Source organism: Colletotrichum abscissum (assembly GCF_030869225.1).
Source record: "Colletotrichum abscissum strain IMI 504890 chromosome Unknown Scaffold_13.1, whole genome shotgun sequence".
NCBI lineage: Eukaryota > Fungi > Ascomycota > Sordariomycetes > Glomerellales > Glomerellaceae > Colletotrichum > Colletotrichum abscissum.
In genome coordinates this window covers 411762-425959 of record NW_026850021.1, presented here as the reverse complement: position 1 = coordinate 425959, position 14198 = coordinate 411762, and the positions used below count along the sequence as shown (strand labels likewise).

General features: G+C 53.0%; 6 protein-coding genes across 6 annotated transcripts; 3 read left to right on the top strand and 3 right to left on the bottom strand.

The window, feature by feature from the left end:
- Positions 1 to 562: 562 nt before the first annotated feature.
- CABS01_06299 (uncharacterized protein) lies at positions 563 to 911 on the top strand (the record flags this gene model as incomplete). The annotated part of the gene is made up of 2 exons (XM_060539665.1): positions 563 to 810; positions 860 to 911. The coding sequence occupies 2 exons, from the start codon at positions 563 to 565 to the stop codon at positions 909 to 911; spliced, it is 300 nt and encodes a 99-aa protein (XP_060404202.1).
- A 642-nt stretch (positions 912 to 1553) lies between these two features.
- On the top strand, positions 1554 to 2033 carry CABS01_06298 (uncharacterized protein; the record flags this gene model as incomplete). Its single annotated transcript, XM_060539664.1, has 1 exon — positions 1554 to 2033. The coding sequence occupies one exon, from the start codon at positions 1554 to 1556 to the stop codon at positions 2031 to 2033; it is 480 nt and encodes a 159-aa protein (XP_060404201.1).
- Positions 2034 to 2209: 176 nt separating this feature from the next.
- CABS01_06297 (uncharacterized protein) lies at positions 2210 to 4208 on the bottom strand (the record flags this gene model as incomplete). The annotated part of the gene is made up of 3 exons (XM_060539663.1): positions 2210 to 3378; positions 3456 to 3628; positions 3688 to 4208. 3 exons carry the CDS (start codon positions 4206 to 4208, stop codon positions 2210 to 2212), a joined length of 1863 nt encoding a protein of 620 aa, XP_060404200.1.
- A 1023-nt stretch (positions 4209 to 5231) lies between these two features.
- On the bottom strand, positions 5232 to 6782 carry CABS01_06296 (chitinase-1; the record flags this gene model as incomplete). Its single annotated transcript, XM_060539662.1, has 1 exon — positions 5232 to 6782. One exon carries the CDS (start codon positions 6780 to 6782, stop codon positions 5232 to 5234), a length of 1551 nt encoding a protein of 516 aa, XP_060404199.1.
- A 3225-nt stretch (positions 6783 to 10007) lies between these two features.
- Positions 10008 to 11733, top strand: CABS01_06295 (cytochrome P450; the record flags this gene model as incomplete). The annotated part of the gene is made up of 3 exons (XM_060539661.1): positions 10008 to 10335; positions 10391 to 10426; positions 10484 to 11733. The coding sequence occupies 3 exons, from the start codon at positions 10008 to 10010 to the stop codon at positions 11731 to 11733; spliced, it is 1614 nt and encodes a 537-aa protein (XP_060404198.1).
- A 258-nt stretch (positions 11734 to 11991) lies between these two features.
- CABS01_06294 (carboxypeptidase A) lies at positions 11992 to 13356 on the bottom strand (the record flags this gene model as incomplete). Its single annotated transcript, XM_060539660.1, has 1 exon — positions 11992 to 13356. One exon carries the CDS (start codon positions 13354 to 13356, stop codon positions 11992 to 11994), a length of 1365 nt encoding a protein of 454 aa, XP_060404197.1.
- Between the last annotated feature and the right edge of the window lie 842 nt (positions 13357 to 14198).

Sequence of the window (14198 nt, the reverse complement as noted above, 5' to 3'; positions counted from 1 at the left end):
TGTGGTCTCAATGGCAAGCAACTGCTGTGCACAGATTTTGCTCACTCTACTATGCTCGGCCTATTCGAGACATTCGGCCAGGGAATAGGTATCTTTGGTGTTGCCTTTATGTTCGCTTGTCATAGCGCACCTACCGGCCTAAGTGGAAACCAACCGTGAGTGACGCAAGTAGAATATCTAGTCTTATGTTTGCAGATTCGAGAGGTATCCTGCACTCCACGTGTCGATTACTAACGTAGAGGTAGATGTCGCAAACCTCACTGCAAGCACGGAGGATTGCAATCCCAAGTCAATCACATCTATCACTTGCAGGTCATGATGATACAGCTTGAACTTTTCGTCGGCGTTTTGTAGTCGAAGCCATACGCACGTAAATCACAGAGCTACATGACGTAACTCCCAAGTTCACAATATGAACTTGAGTTGGGAAGACGAGCCCAGTAGTGACTTTGTCTGCCGCATTCAATTTCACTGAATCGCTTATGCAACGTCTCAGGTCCAATAACGAGGATGAACTCGGCATAGCCTGAGGCTACACTGTTGTTAAGCAACAAGACGACTCATGGGCACCGAACTTACGTACTCATCAATCTGTATCCAGTCCGGGCTGATCCCAAAAGCCATTGAGGCCGGCAAACACTGCACTAATATTCTGAGTGAAGTTCCGCATTTTCTTCAGGCCCGTATCAAAGCCATTGTTGTATCATTGAATGCCACTGGCCGCAATCTCTTACCCCGAGGCTTGACAGAGGTCCAACAACGCTTTTGTGCTGTACGTCACCCTAGCCATCATATCTCACTGAGACTAAGGTAATAACTATAAGGGGACATGTTCGCTGGACTGTCTTATTATGAACAGCTCATCGAAGTTGACTCTCGGCATCGGATCATCTGCCAATGGAGTAAGATGACGCTGAAAACAGCCTATTGGTATGAAAGTAGATCTGGTCAGCTACACAACGTCACTGTGTCATTTGACTTGACACTTGACACATATCTGTTGAATATGGCCATTCATCATGCATTTACGTGATGCATATGGGTCTTACTGGCCCGTGATTAGACGGCTTCAGGGAAGAAGTAAGCAATCCTGACAGGTTTCCTGTTATGCAAGTGTCGAACAATACGCCAACTGAAAAACATGTTATTAACTCTCCTTGAAAAGTAATTGCAGGCGGCTTGATATCAAGTGATCAAGAATCCTACCGGGTATGCCGTAGGGCCTTTGGTTGACAAAAGTTCTCAAAGGAACATCGTATGCAGCCCTCGAATAAAATGCCGAGTGTCTCATGCCTAATGCAGAAGGAGGCGTAATTGGTACGCTAATCACCACTTCGCGGGGTGTGTGGACTGCTAATGGTTCTGGAGCTAATGATAGGCTGACGTGAGATGAAAGGAGTCTGAATCCTGTGAGATCATTGAGACACCTGCCAGGAATGCATAATTATAAGAAGATGCCAACACATCAGTGATATTCGAAGGCACTCGCAGGTGATTCTCCTTCACTTTTCCACTCTCAGTTCAACGCAAATCGCTGTACCGAGTCCTCAAATATGGCATTCCGAAAAAAAGTCGAGGCGACCATCAAGTCCTTCTTCGAGGCATACACAGACGGCGAAAAGCATAATGACGCCTCAATCATCAACCGCGAGGTCAGCCCAGACTGCACCCGCCAACTGCTCCCCCGTTCCATGACCAAAGCATTTGGTATACCGGGCGATTTCATCCTCGACAACGCGGCCTACCAAACACAGTTCGCCAAGGATATCGCCGTCTTCAAAGTCGGGGCCACTACTACTTCGAACCTCGTCGTCGACTCCGAAGCTCGAAAGGCGGCACTTACGTCCTCTTCGGATATTAAGTTCAAAGACGGCTCGGAGAATCTTCAATTGGAATTCAGTTGGTTCTTTGACTTCAACGAGGACGGTTCCAAGGTCACGAAGGTTATCGAGTTCTGCGACAAGGATTCAGTGATGCTCATGCATAGCAAGGTCAGTGCGAACGAATCGCACGTCCTAGATGCTAAGGCGTGATGAGGTTTCTGTACGGCTAGCTAGATCGTTGTAGAGTCATCTCTTGGTAGGAGCTTCCATGCCATATCTCCATCATGAATTCTTGATATCATTGCACTCCATACCTCAATTACTTGACATGCCCGCATCGTGTCCTCAAACCGAGCCCTAGAACAGGATCAGGTATACCTAACAAGTCACTCATTCGCATTTTCTCTGGGCGAATGGGTTCCATCGGTCTTGACCTCTTGCGCGAACCGGATGACGCCTGTCCTATCGGCCTTGAGCTGAACCGGAACATCTCCGACCAGTCTCTTGAGGCCGCCAGGCTCAACTATGCCGCCGGCTGCTTTCTCTCTGATTTCATCGTCCATGTTCATGCATACTGGCAAAAGTACGTCGGACTTCCATGGCAGCAGCCCTTTCCTTTTCGTTCGCAGAACCTCAACTACGAGATAAATCACCGACACAGCGACCAGGGCGACAGAGTATACGATCCAAGCCCAGCGCACTACAATGACAACCTGGGTAGCCATCACGGTACCTCTGAAAGCGTCGTTGCCTGTAGTGTCGTTACTGTTCAGGCGTACGTCGTTGGTCAAGCTTCTTGTAAGTCTCTCCATCCAGCTGCCGACGTCCCCGAAACTGGCGTGCATTCCGTCCGCAAAGGGAGACGCCGAGGTGAAGACAATCCCCAAAGTCCCATCGGCGCTGACGTTTCCTATAATGTTTGTCTTTGCGTATGCTTTCATGGCGTACATCTGAAATGGACCCATTCCGTAGCTTTTGCCTGCCTCGGTATTGAAGTTGGCCGGGATGTTCACGAATGTGACATTTCTCCCGGTGGAAGTCGAGCCTTCATCCACCTCACTCCAGGTATCGACAATCTCGTCCTTCAGCTGTCCAGATTCTACGCTGATATTCCTCGCCTGGAGGCAATACCACAGAGCACACTCAGCCGCGTGGGAGTCATCAAGTGGGGTCGTCGCCGGCATCCCGCCAGGAATACCGAGACCGCTGAATTGCGCAATCAGATTGGGCGCGTCCGCCTTGATCATTCGAGGATCTGTGGATTCGAAGGTGCGGTTCGAGCCAGTGCTGATGTTGAACACGGGCATCCAGTCGGATCCTGTGCCGCAGTAACCACTAAGACGCGCACCGTCAGGCGCAGTCACAACGCAACTCGCAGAAGAGCTTCGGTTCATTTTGATCTCCGATGTTAGGTCGACACAGGAGCCGCAGACACCGACGGTCGGAACGATGGGCCAAGTGCAGTTACCAGTGGGGCAGGTCACTTGCGGCAAGTTGACTTCCGTAGACATGAATCCGGTGTACATGGCAAGTTTCGTGGGTGATAGGGGGTTCCCTGGGAAAAAATAAAGTGTTATGATCATGCGACGAACAGAAGAGTTGCGTCTCCAACTCTAGAAGAGAGCGACTTACAAGAGTTTGAGTATCCCGACACCGTGCTTGCCCATTGACTTCTGGCAACGGTACCTGCTTCGCCTTGCGTGTTGCTCATAACCTGGTCTATCCTCAAAGTGATCAGTTGCTGGGAGAAGAAGCCCAAAGCAAGGGACAACATTGTCAACACAGCTCCAACGCAAGCAATGTGCCTAAAATCCTTGTCAGCATTGGTAGATTTCTGGTGTAATTAATACGATTCAAGACCTACGCTCCCTTGAACCTCCACATCAACTGCAAGCTACCCCATGAACCTCTCGAGGCGTCGTCGATCAACGTAAAGTCATCCAGTCTATGGTATCCACCCTTCTTTCCAGAGAAATGATTCCATTTCGCCTGGCTGAGAATGGAACCCACAGCAATCATGAAGGTCGCGCGGCAGACGGTAGACAGAATCGCGATCAGACCGTTGAGGGTCAGGATCGTGCTTGGCCATGCATCTTGCGGCTTGCCATCGTACTGCCACAGGACGATTGCCTGAGCGACGAGACTTGCAACGGCGAGAAAACAACATCCTATTTCCATGTACCACCATCTCAAAGTCGAGTATGTGTCAGGCTCCCCCACGCTGTCAAGGGTGTTCTCTCTGGCTGGCAAAATGTCATAATCACCCAGATGAGATTCCACGACTTTGGGCACGGTTTTGTGAGAAGTTCGATGCCCTGCCTCATCTTGATGGATCAGCTCATCCTTCTGCGGGCCGTTCGTCGACCGATGAGCTTGAGAAATCATTGTCGATATTATTGAACTGCGCGATCGTCCGAGTCAGGGCTGCTCGTTTGCGGGAGCTAGAACCTAGGGTCGTGGAAGGTTATTCATGAAGGGATCATTAAAGATGTCAAGCCCACAACGCGAAGGAACCTCTTCCCTAGCGTATTTTGCGAGGATAGTGTCTATCTTAAAGTTTTTGAGTTTTGGCTAAGCCTGCTGCCTGGGACATGGCCTGATGGGCTTGTCACTGTGTCTCTGAGAACCCTAGCCAGATTCCGAGCTGAACTGCGACAGCCGCCAGCTATCGCACTGAAGGAATCGAAGGATCTAATGATGCCATGTGATACCATGGGTTGTTACCCCTGGCGCATGCATACAAGCTGACAACCAGGTCCCCTGTAAATCAGGAATTCGTACCTCTCTACCAATCATGCAAGACGAGAAGAGTTTGATATTCCGGGGCCCCTTGATGACTGCATGCATTAGTACAACGGCTGGCAATACGACCCTCCTACCTTTTCCTCTTATTCCACAATGCAGTACGGATAGAGCTGAGACTTTATCTTTTCGTCGTAACCCAATTTTGCTAGCCACGCGTAGGACAAAACCGGGAACCTTCAGGCAACAGTTTAAGGATGTATCCACAAGTTCAGTGCAGCTCAACATCAATTGGGTCATCATTGCATAGTAAAGTAGCCGAAAAGGGAAGAAGCGATTTCGAGTAACAGCGCTGTTATTCTCAGATTTTCTCAAAGAAATGCTATGATACAATGCCCACAAAAATCTCAACCAATATCTACAAAGCAAAAATGACTAGCCAAGTGATCACCGCCATCGTCGTCAACTGTCCCATGTCTCGTGTCAACATCCACCTTTTCTTTCTTTCTCTGCTCTCAATGCTTGACAGCCATGGCCCAATGTCTCCTGGTAAGACAAACCCAGACTCAAGATGGTATCAAATTCGCTGCTGCTGTGCGGGCTGAACCGATGACTTCAAGTCTATCGTTGATGATCGTCTTCGTGACTCTCTAGCGAGAGAGCTATTTAGGCGCTCTGGGTAGGAGCGGGAGGAGCTCCGGAAGGAGGAGGGCCGGTGGGAGTGCCGGTAGGCTTGGGAGGGGGGGTTCCGCTAGGAGCAGCACCCTCAGCTTGAGCACCGCTGGGACGAGGAGGAGGGGTGCCAGAGGGAGGAGCGCCGGAGGGAGGAGTGCCGGAAGGCTTGGAGGGAGGGGCGGACTCGGCGCGCTTCTGGGCGGGAGCGGAGGGTGCGCCGGAAGGAGGAGGGCCGGTGGGGGTGCCAGTGGGCTTAGGGGGAGGGGTGCCGGAGGGAGCAGCACCCTCGGCCTGAGCACCGGAAGGTCTAGGGGGAGGAGTTCCAGAAGGAGCGCCGGAGGGGGGAGCACCGGAAGGAGGAGCACCAGTGGGCTTGGTACCGGTAGGAGCGGCGTCCTCGGCGCGGCGAGCATTGCCGGTAGGAGCGGGAGCACCGGAGGGAGGGGCACCAGAGGGAGGAGCACCGGAAGGAGCGCCGGAAGGAGGGGGGCCAGAAGGCTTCACTCCAGAAGGCGGGGGACCGGTAGGCTTAGGACCGGCGGGGGCAGACTCGTCAGCGCGCTTGGCGTTGGTGGGCTTAGGAGCGCCGCTGGGAGGAGCACCAGAAGGAGGAGCACCAGAGGGAGGAGGGCCACTAGGGCGAACTCCTGAAGGGGGAGGTCCAGACTCGCCAGAGGGCTTGGCTGGGGGAGCAGACTCAGCACGGCGAGCATTGCCAGTAGGAGCGGGAGCACCAGAGGGTGGAGCTCCAGAAGGCGGGGCACCTGAAGGAGGAGCGCCAGAAGGAGGAGGACCGGAAGGCTTCACTCCGGACGGGGGAGGGCCGGTAGGCTTGGGGCCTGCGGGAGCAGACTCGGCGCGGCGAGCATTGCCGGTAGGAGCAGGGGCACCGCTGGGAGGAGGGCCCGAAGGAGGAAGGCCGGAGGGGGGTGCGCCGCTCGGGGGAGGACCGCTGGGGCGGACGCCGGAAGGAGGAGGTCCAGACGGCTTAGCACCGGAGGGCTCAGCACGCTTGGCGTTGCCAGTAGGAGCGGGTGCATCGCTGGGGGGAGCACCAGAGGGAGGAACTCCAGAGGGAGGAGGACCGCTCGGGTGGACACCGGAGGGAGGTGCACCGGACGGGGGAGCACCAGTGGGCTTAGCACCGGCCTCCTGAGCACCGAAGCCGCCGTGGCCGCCACCACTGGGCTGAGCGACGCCGCTGGGGCGAGGAGGGGGAGTGCCGCTCGGGGGAGCACCGGAAGGTGCGCCGGAGGGCGGGGGCCCAGAGGGCAGGGCAGAGTTCTGGCGACGGTTCATCATACCACGGAAGCGGCGCTGCTGCTGAGCCGGGGGTGTGCCGGAAGGTGGGGCACCGCTGGGAGGCAGGCCGGTGCCGGAAGGGCGCGGGGGAGGAGTGCCGCTCGGGGGAGCTCCACTGCCGTGGGGCGGGGGGGCCAGCCCAGTGCCGGACGGGGGCGCACCAGAAGCCTGGGGCGCCGGCGCCGCTGAGCTGATGGCCGCGATGGCGGTAACAAGGGCGAAAATGAGGTTGGAACGCATCCTGGCGAATGATTGAAGTGAAGTTGTTGAAAAAAAGGGTGATGTCGAGGTAAAAAAGAAAGAAAGAAGGGGGGTTGCGGTAGAACAAGTGAGGTTGTTGAGGAAAAGAAAGAAGATGCAGAAGAGATAAGATGAGATGAGTGTGGTGATGAGAAGGAAAAGAAGAGTCTGGATTAGTTGGATATCCGATGCGTTTATATCTTTTTTCGATACTATACTGACACCGATGATGGGATGGTTTAGCTCGAGTTTCTCGACTTACACCCAAGTGACATGCTCAGCACGTCTTCGAGTCGAGGAGTTGACGACAACGCGGCTCAGCTCCGCAATTCGATGTCCCAGTGGCTCCATCGCGGGCTGGGCCCATCAGGGAATATTCCGTGACGCTATGATCGACTCTCGAGAAAGCACGGAGAAAAGCCCCATTGTCACTGTGGGGAGCTGTTCCAATGCTTGACTGAACATAGTATGCTGTGGCATGTCTGCTTGCGCGGCTTTCCGTCTTGGTTCATCGTTGGCCCAGCCGCGATAGGGCGGTGTCAAGTTGAGTGAGATGGCTCCATGAAGCCCCGACAAGGGACACCAGGGTTTACACAGCACAGTAAGCCACTTTGGGGCCTGGTAGTATCCAGCAACGGGGGACTACAGGAGGTGTTCGTCGGGTCTAGTGCGTCTGAAAGTTTGGTAACGATTGGCCTTGAGAGACCGTTTGTTTCGAAACGTCTGGTTTCGACGCTGTTAACGCCTGTCACTGACAAGTTGTTCTGGCCCCCTAATCCTATGCAGGGACAAACAGGCCAAAAAAGCTCTCCCGAGACAGCACTTGGGGCTGGGACACGCAAGCCCGCCCACTTCCCGAATTAGGATCCCGGGTAGCGCCCCGAAGGGCTGCGCCGGTGGCCCGGGGCCAGGGGCGGATTAGTCGACCGCTTTGAGGAATGTGGCGACGGAATTGCTTGCGTTGACACCAATTGTCACTTTTTTGGAGACTTTATCCTCCAAATTGCTTGCATATTGTACAGACATCGGACGATGATGGCCGAAGTTTCCCAAAAGGGAGTTTTCGGAGTTGTCATGCACCAGACCCTTGAGGCCGGGAAAAAGAAGAACTAGCATTTGCGTGTTTGTGACTCAAAGCGAGATCAAAGGGAGTGAGACAGGCTGGGAAAAGAAGCGCTAGAAACTACGGAAGATGCCATCGCCCCCCTATGCTCCCTTACAATGGAGCTTGCCTCGATGACGTGGACTCTCAGCTCCCTACCAGCCAGTTGTCCAGCTTTAGGTTTTGCGTACGCACCTCTGAGCCTGATGTTCTCAGCCTGCCGTACGTATGTTGCGTGCATCTATTCTTGGAAGAGAACATGTTCGTCACAAAGTTGAGCTGGTTTTCGAAAGGCTCATCCCGATTGGGATTGACGTGCTCCAATCATTGTATCCAGTTGTGGTAAGATGCTTCAGTGGAGTTGCAGAGTCGATGAAACCGTTAGCTTGATTTACTCCAACAGGGCGACGTACACCACAATCAATTTGATTCAAGCTCACCAAGAAGCGTCGATCAACCGAGATGTGGGATCAAATTGACGAGACATGGGTCGGAGCTGTCTGCAAGTGTCCGCCTTTCACGCCAATCATTGGTGTTTGTACCGTGGTATTATCTGTGTAGAGCTTTAGCCTCGTGCAGTTGAAGCATAATTGACGGCAGTCTCTGGAGCATCACACCATTACGGAGAATATGAAGCCATGTTCAGATCGACAACTAAAGTTTCTCCATCCAATAGTTGCCCCGTTTGCGGGTTTTCTTTAGATGATGATTTTCAGCTTCTTGTCTCCCCGTAGCGGGATTTGCCGTTCCAACCTAGACTCTGCGTGCCAAAGGTAATGTTCGACGGAGGCTACGAGTACATGTGATTCCAATGATCTTCAGGAGGTTTCATCGAATTTCTTCTTCATTGCCAACAAAGTGCCATTTTACGGAAGCTGGCTTCCGTTTAGCAATTTCTCTTCATCTTCGACAAAAAACAACTTGGCCACGATGATACGTGAGAGATCAGAGATGTTCTTCCACCAATCTTTCAAGCCAGTATCAAAGGCGTGATGAGAGATAATATGATCCGTCTTATAATTCGGCTAAAGTTTTGAAACATCCTAGGATGACGGGATCTTAAAGATAAAGCTATTTTGAACATTCCAGGGTCTCGGGAGTACTTGGGTATTGGAGGCGAGTTGACGTGGCACACCAGATCGATGATCAATTCCAGACGGACGAACGAGGTCTGAGAGCGAATCTCACTGCAACGGTAATCTTTCTTGGTCGATCCAGGATGAACCGGGAACGGAGCTGTCATCGAAACTTGGAAGTGGCACTTGCCTTGTAGCCGCCAGCTCGAGTAAGTCAGTAACTTGATTGTTCATGGTCTGTTGGATCCCCTATCTCCCCGGACATACGACGACTGCAGAAGGGTAGTGCTTACTTGGACTTCATAAACCGACAAAACCAGCGATGGGAATAGCAACACTAGAGACCGACTATAATTCTCATAGGAATTGCATCACAATGAGTACTGTTGATCCATCATGGCCTGCGTAGCGTGAAAGTTCGGCATCCAAAGCCGGAGGCAACCCACAGACGGTCCATCGAGCGAGCTATGGCCCATGGGGGCTTCTCCAGCAGCGAAACGGCAGGGTCCACCCCTGAGACGGCGCATAAGAGCCCTATGTGATCCCAGCTGCACAAGCGTAAGCTTCCCAGGTCCCTTCTAAAGCAGACCAAGAAATCTAGCCCCGAGCGAAGCCCTTCTCCCGCCTTGCCTTGCCATTCAAGTCGTAGCTGAGGTAAAGATGCAATACACCGTAGCACTACCTACGGATACACAGTCGAGACTAAGGTAGTAGGCATTATTGTATCTGTAAAGAATGCAAGGGAAACCCAGCGGCGACGCCCGAAAGCCAATTGGCTCAGCCCCCTATTCGATTCCCCGTTCCGGACAGTGGGGCCGGTCCGAATGGCGTGTGCGCGCCGCAGCTCTCCCACCAGCGCCCCCCGCGAAATTTTTCTCTGCTTTGCGGCGCGCCGCTTGCTGCAAAGCCACAACCGCCGCATCACGCGCACCCTGCCTACATATTCACCCACATTATCCGTATTACCTCACTCATCCTACCTTACCTTACATCTCGCCCCCGTCCAACCCCTTATCGCGCGCTCCCGTCCGAAGCGCCGGGTTTGCGATGCCTTCTCCGGCGCTCGGAGGATACAGCCCGCTGCTCGGCGTCTACGGCGTAGTATCGTTTCTCCGTAACGTAGTGCTACTCACGTCATCCTCACTCATTCTCGTCGCTTTCATTGTCGTCGGGTACCGTCTGTTTCTTCACCCTTTGGCTCGCGTACCTGGACCCAGACTCGCTGCCATTTCGAATGTGTGGTATGCTTACCATGTTCGCAACGGGCGTATGCTCACGCTGGGAAAGACGCTTCATAAGCGGTACGGGCCGGTCGTGAGAGTTGGGCCGAATGACGTTTGGTTCGATTCTGTAGATGCATTCAAGCACATTTATCGTATGTTGACTGTATATTGTGAAGAAGGTCTCATCTCATGCTTACTCGGTTACAGGAGCCGGTAGTGGTTATGAAAAGTCCGATTTCTATTGTACGTTACGACAATCCTCATCTCATTTCACTCCCCCAGCTTACACAAAGTCTACAGTGTCAACTGCCCTCCAAAGACCAGACATCACCTTTACACCCTTTCCGAACTTTTCGTCCCCAGATACACTAGACTTACTATCCGAACGTAACACGCAACGATACCGCTTACAACGGCGTCTCATCGGACCGCTCTACCAGACAGCATACCTCAAACGGCACGAACCTGCTCTCGACGCAGTCCTAGCTCGAGTGATAGCCACGCTCCGTTCTCTCAACGGCGCCGAAGTAGACCTCAAGGAATGGATGCACATCATAGCCGTCGAGTCCCTCTCAGCTGTCGTCCTAACCTGGTCACCAAACTACCTCCGCGACCACACAGACCACTCTTCCAGCACCCACGGCTACCTCGGCTGGCGACGCAAATCCGTCTTTGGGCTCTTCCCTGTTGCCGTGAAGGCGGAGCTGTTCTCCAAAGCATGCGGGAGAACGTTTGCTAACCTCTGGCGCGTGACGTACAAGACGCCAAAGAACTTTAAGCCATTCTTCACCGGCGTCTACCGGCAGGTTTCGCGGAGGGTCACCTCGTCCCTGGCGAACAAGCCGGTCTCGAAGAAGGATCGCAAAGAAGACTTCCTCGTGGATCTGATTCAGCTACACAAGGACAAGCCCGAATTCACGGAGCAGTATCTCCGTCGGATGGCCATCACCAATTTCGGGGCCGGACATGAGACCATGTGTTCCGCGTTGACGTCCATCATGTCCATGATCGGATCACACCCTGAGGCGCAGAAACGGATTTCCGAGGAAGTTTGCTCCGCGGCCGAAGACCCAAAGGTGTATGATAACGCCATCCGCTTAGACTATACGCAAGCAGCCATTAAAGAAGCGCAACGGTTATATCCTGTCCTCGGGATGGCTCTGCCCCGCACGGTGCCCCCTGAAGGACTTACAGTCCATGGAAAGACCTTTCCATCCGGGACTACCGTCGGCTGCAACCCTGTCTCACTACACAGGAACCCTTTAATATTCGGCCCAGACGCGGAAGAATATCATCCGGACCGCTGGCTGGACACGGAAAGGGACCTCAAGGGTATGGAACGGTTTAATCTTACTTGGGGCGGGGGCGGAAGGATGTGTCCCGGACGACACCTTGCGGAGCTGATCGTTTACAAGACGATACCGGCGCTTCTGGAGCACTTCGATTTGGAGGTTGAGATGCCGCCTGAAGCAGAGATACAGTACTACTTCATGGCGATGCTCACTGGGGTGAAAGCCCGGTTCTTGCCCAAGAAAGCAGGAAATTCATGACGGACTGTTACAGCAGCTAGACTTTGGACAGGCGCCCTCATGAAATGTATGAACAGTGTCATGCGTAAACCATCGATACGGCTTATGTTGGAATGGCTGAGACATGAGAGATGACACGAATGACATGAGACACTACATAGAGGTACCAGGATAGACAAAATGATCAACCAGAGCCATAAAATGAAGTGGAGGGGATGAGTAGTTGATTCCTGCTCTATGTGCGGCCCGAGCTGTATTATTTGGTTCACGATTTTCAGTTCAAGGCCAAGGACCCTTCATGTTCTCATACTTGGCGACATTGAGAAGGAAGGTCATGTATCCCACAGCACTCTCCGAGATACCCCTTTTGTATATCTTGCGCGACGGGTAGTACTGGCACCCGCCCTTCTGCCCAGTTTCCGCCGCCTCCTCCTCCGAAATGCCAAACTTGAGCTTGAAGCTCATAATCTTGGTAGCCGCCTCGTTCACGACATGTCTGCTGTACGCCCAGTCGATGGCAGCCCCAGAAGAGCCTTGGAAGACCCGTCCTTTCTTGCGGAGCTTGTCGATGCTGTAAAAAGGCTCGCCAGAGACCTTCTCCATCTGCTCGGCCATGTTGTTCGAGATATCCTTGTAGATGTCGTGGTCTTTAGGGGTCATGTACTCGCCGTACTGTGTGTTCACATCACCGCGCTTGCCATCGTAGCTCTGATTGCGGAAGTTCATCTCGGGGTTGGTGGTCTGGATTGGAGTGTCCGACCACGCGTGGCTCACGATGCGGTTCTTCGTGTGGACGTCGAGATACCATTTGATGGATGGATACTGGTCAATGACCCACGCCATGTTCCGCGACTCGGCTTCGGAGAAGGGTGCGGGGCCGTGAAAGAGCTCATGCTCGGGCTTGTCGGAGGCGACGTCGAGAGCCTGATGGCTGTAGATCTTGCGGTAGTCCCAAGTGAAGTTGAAATTGCGATCAATGTTGACGCCGATACCGTTGATGCCATTCTCAGAGGGGCGGGAAGTAGGGTTGATGTTGTTGCCCCAACAGTTATTCCAGCGCTCGTCCCATAGTTTGCCGTCTGGGTTGACCAGGGGGAAGATGACGATGCCGAGGGACAGTACTTGTCGGACTTGCGCGAGTGTAAAGACGGTGGTTGTGTTGTAGACGAGCATGGCCTTGTGCTTGTCGGCCCAAAGGAGGTCAGAGATGAAGTAAAGAAGACTGTCTGGGCCGCCGCGCTCGCGGGCCTGGACGCCGGCGGTGAGGTAAACGCGGTAATTTTTGCGCTCCACGCGGCTGACACCGTCGGGGACGGGGAGGAAGGCGACGGTGGACTTTTGTTTCCAATAGGTATCGAAGGGCGCTTGAGTGAGCTGGACGCCGTACTCCCTCTCGAGGCCCTTCATGGCGCTGTTCACCTCCCAGCCGTTGAAGACGGTCCTGTAGTCATCGGGAGAGCTGCTCTGATTGGTGCCGATGCCTCTAGGGAATCTGGCGCCTTCATGGAAGCGGTCAATGGTATTGACTTTTGCTGAATCCATGAGGCGATAGTCTTGGATGGTTTTTCCATTAGAAAGAAGGGCCGTAACGATAAGCTTGGTGATCTTCTTGAAAGAAGTCACCGGACCCTTGTAAATTCCCATCTTGTTGGAATTTCCGTGTAACGATTTGACGACTGAGAAGAGCTAGGTTCAAGAATTCTCATCTTGTAGGTATTGTTTGAAAAGAGCATGATGACCTATATATGAGCCGAGTGTTCTCGGAAGTCTACTCTGTCTTGGTCTGCACGATTCTCACACAGGACCTTTCCGAGATAGTATGGAGCTATGTGTGTGAACATTGCTGGCTTTAAATCGTGTGGCTGCATGTCGACGAGGATTTTCTGCAATAAAGGTAAAAGTTTAATGTGTGTTTCCAATTCCCGATGGTTGATAGTCAAAGCCAACACGCTCAAGCTGGTCGACAGAAAGTATCGTAAGATCACTTGAGCTGACTTATACTTTGAGATAATATTCCTGCAGACGCCGTCGAGGGAGAAAGGGGGCGTTAAACCAGCAAATGTGGGCGTAAGTTTGCAGCCTTAGACATGTGCAGAGACCCTGGGCCGTTGAGGTTTGGAGGCGTATGCAAAACGACCGCAGGTTGAGCGCCACCTAAAAGGCTTCAGGCCAGAACATTGACAAATCTTTCCGTTAGTAGTCGAGGTGCTGAATTTTTAATTGAGAGTTTGTGACGATGGAATTTGTAGGACTCTAGACGGGGTGGCTGACATCGATACCTTGACGACCATTGTTCTGCGAGGAGACTTTTTTAAATGAATTTGAGAAATACTAGGCCTAGATTCCAAAGAGAGGGGTCATAAATGGCCAAAGGTTGACGAAGTTTGTGATATCTGGGAATAGCTTCACAGTACCAGGCACTACAGTGCAGATAGTTAGGCACAGTATACGGCGATACCTGGGGTCTGGAGAAACGGTGCATCCGA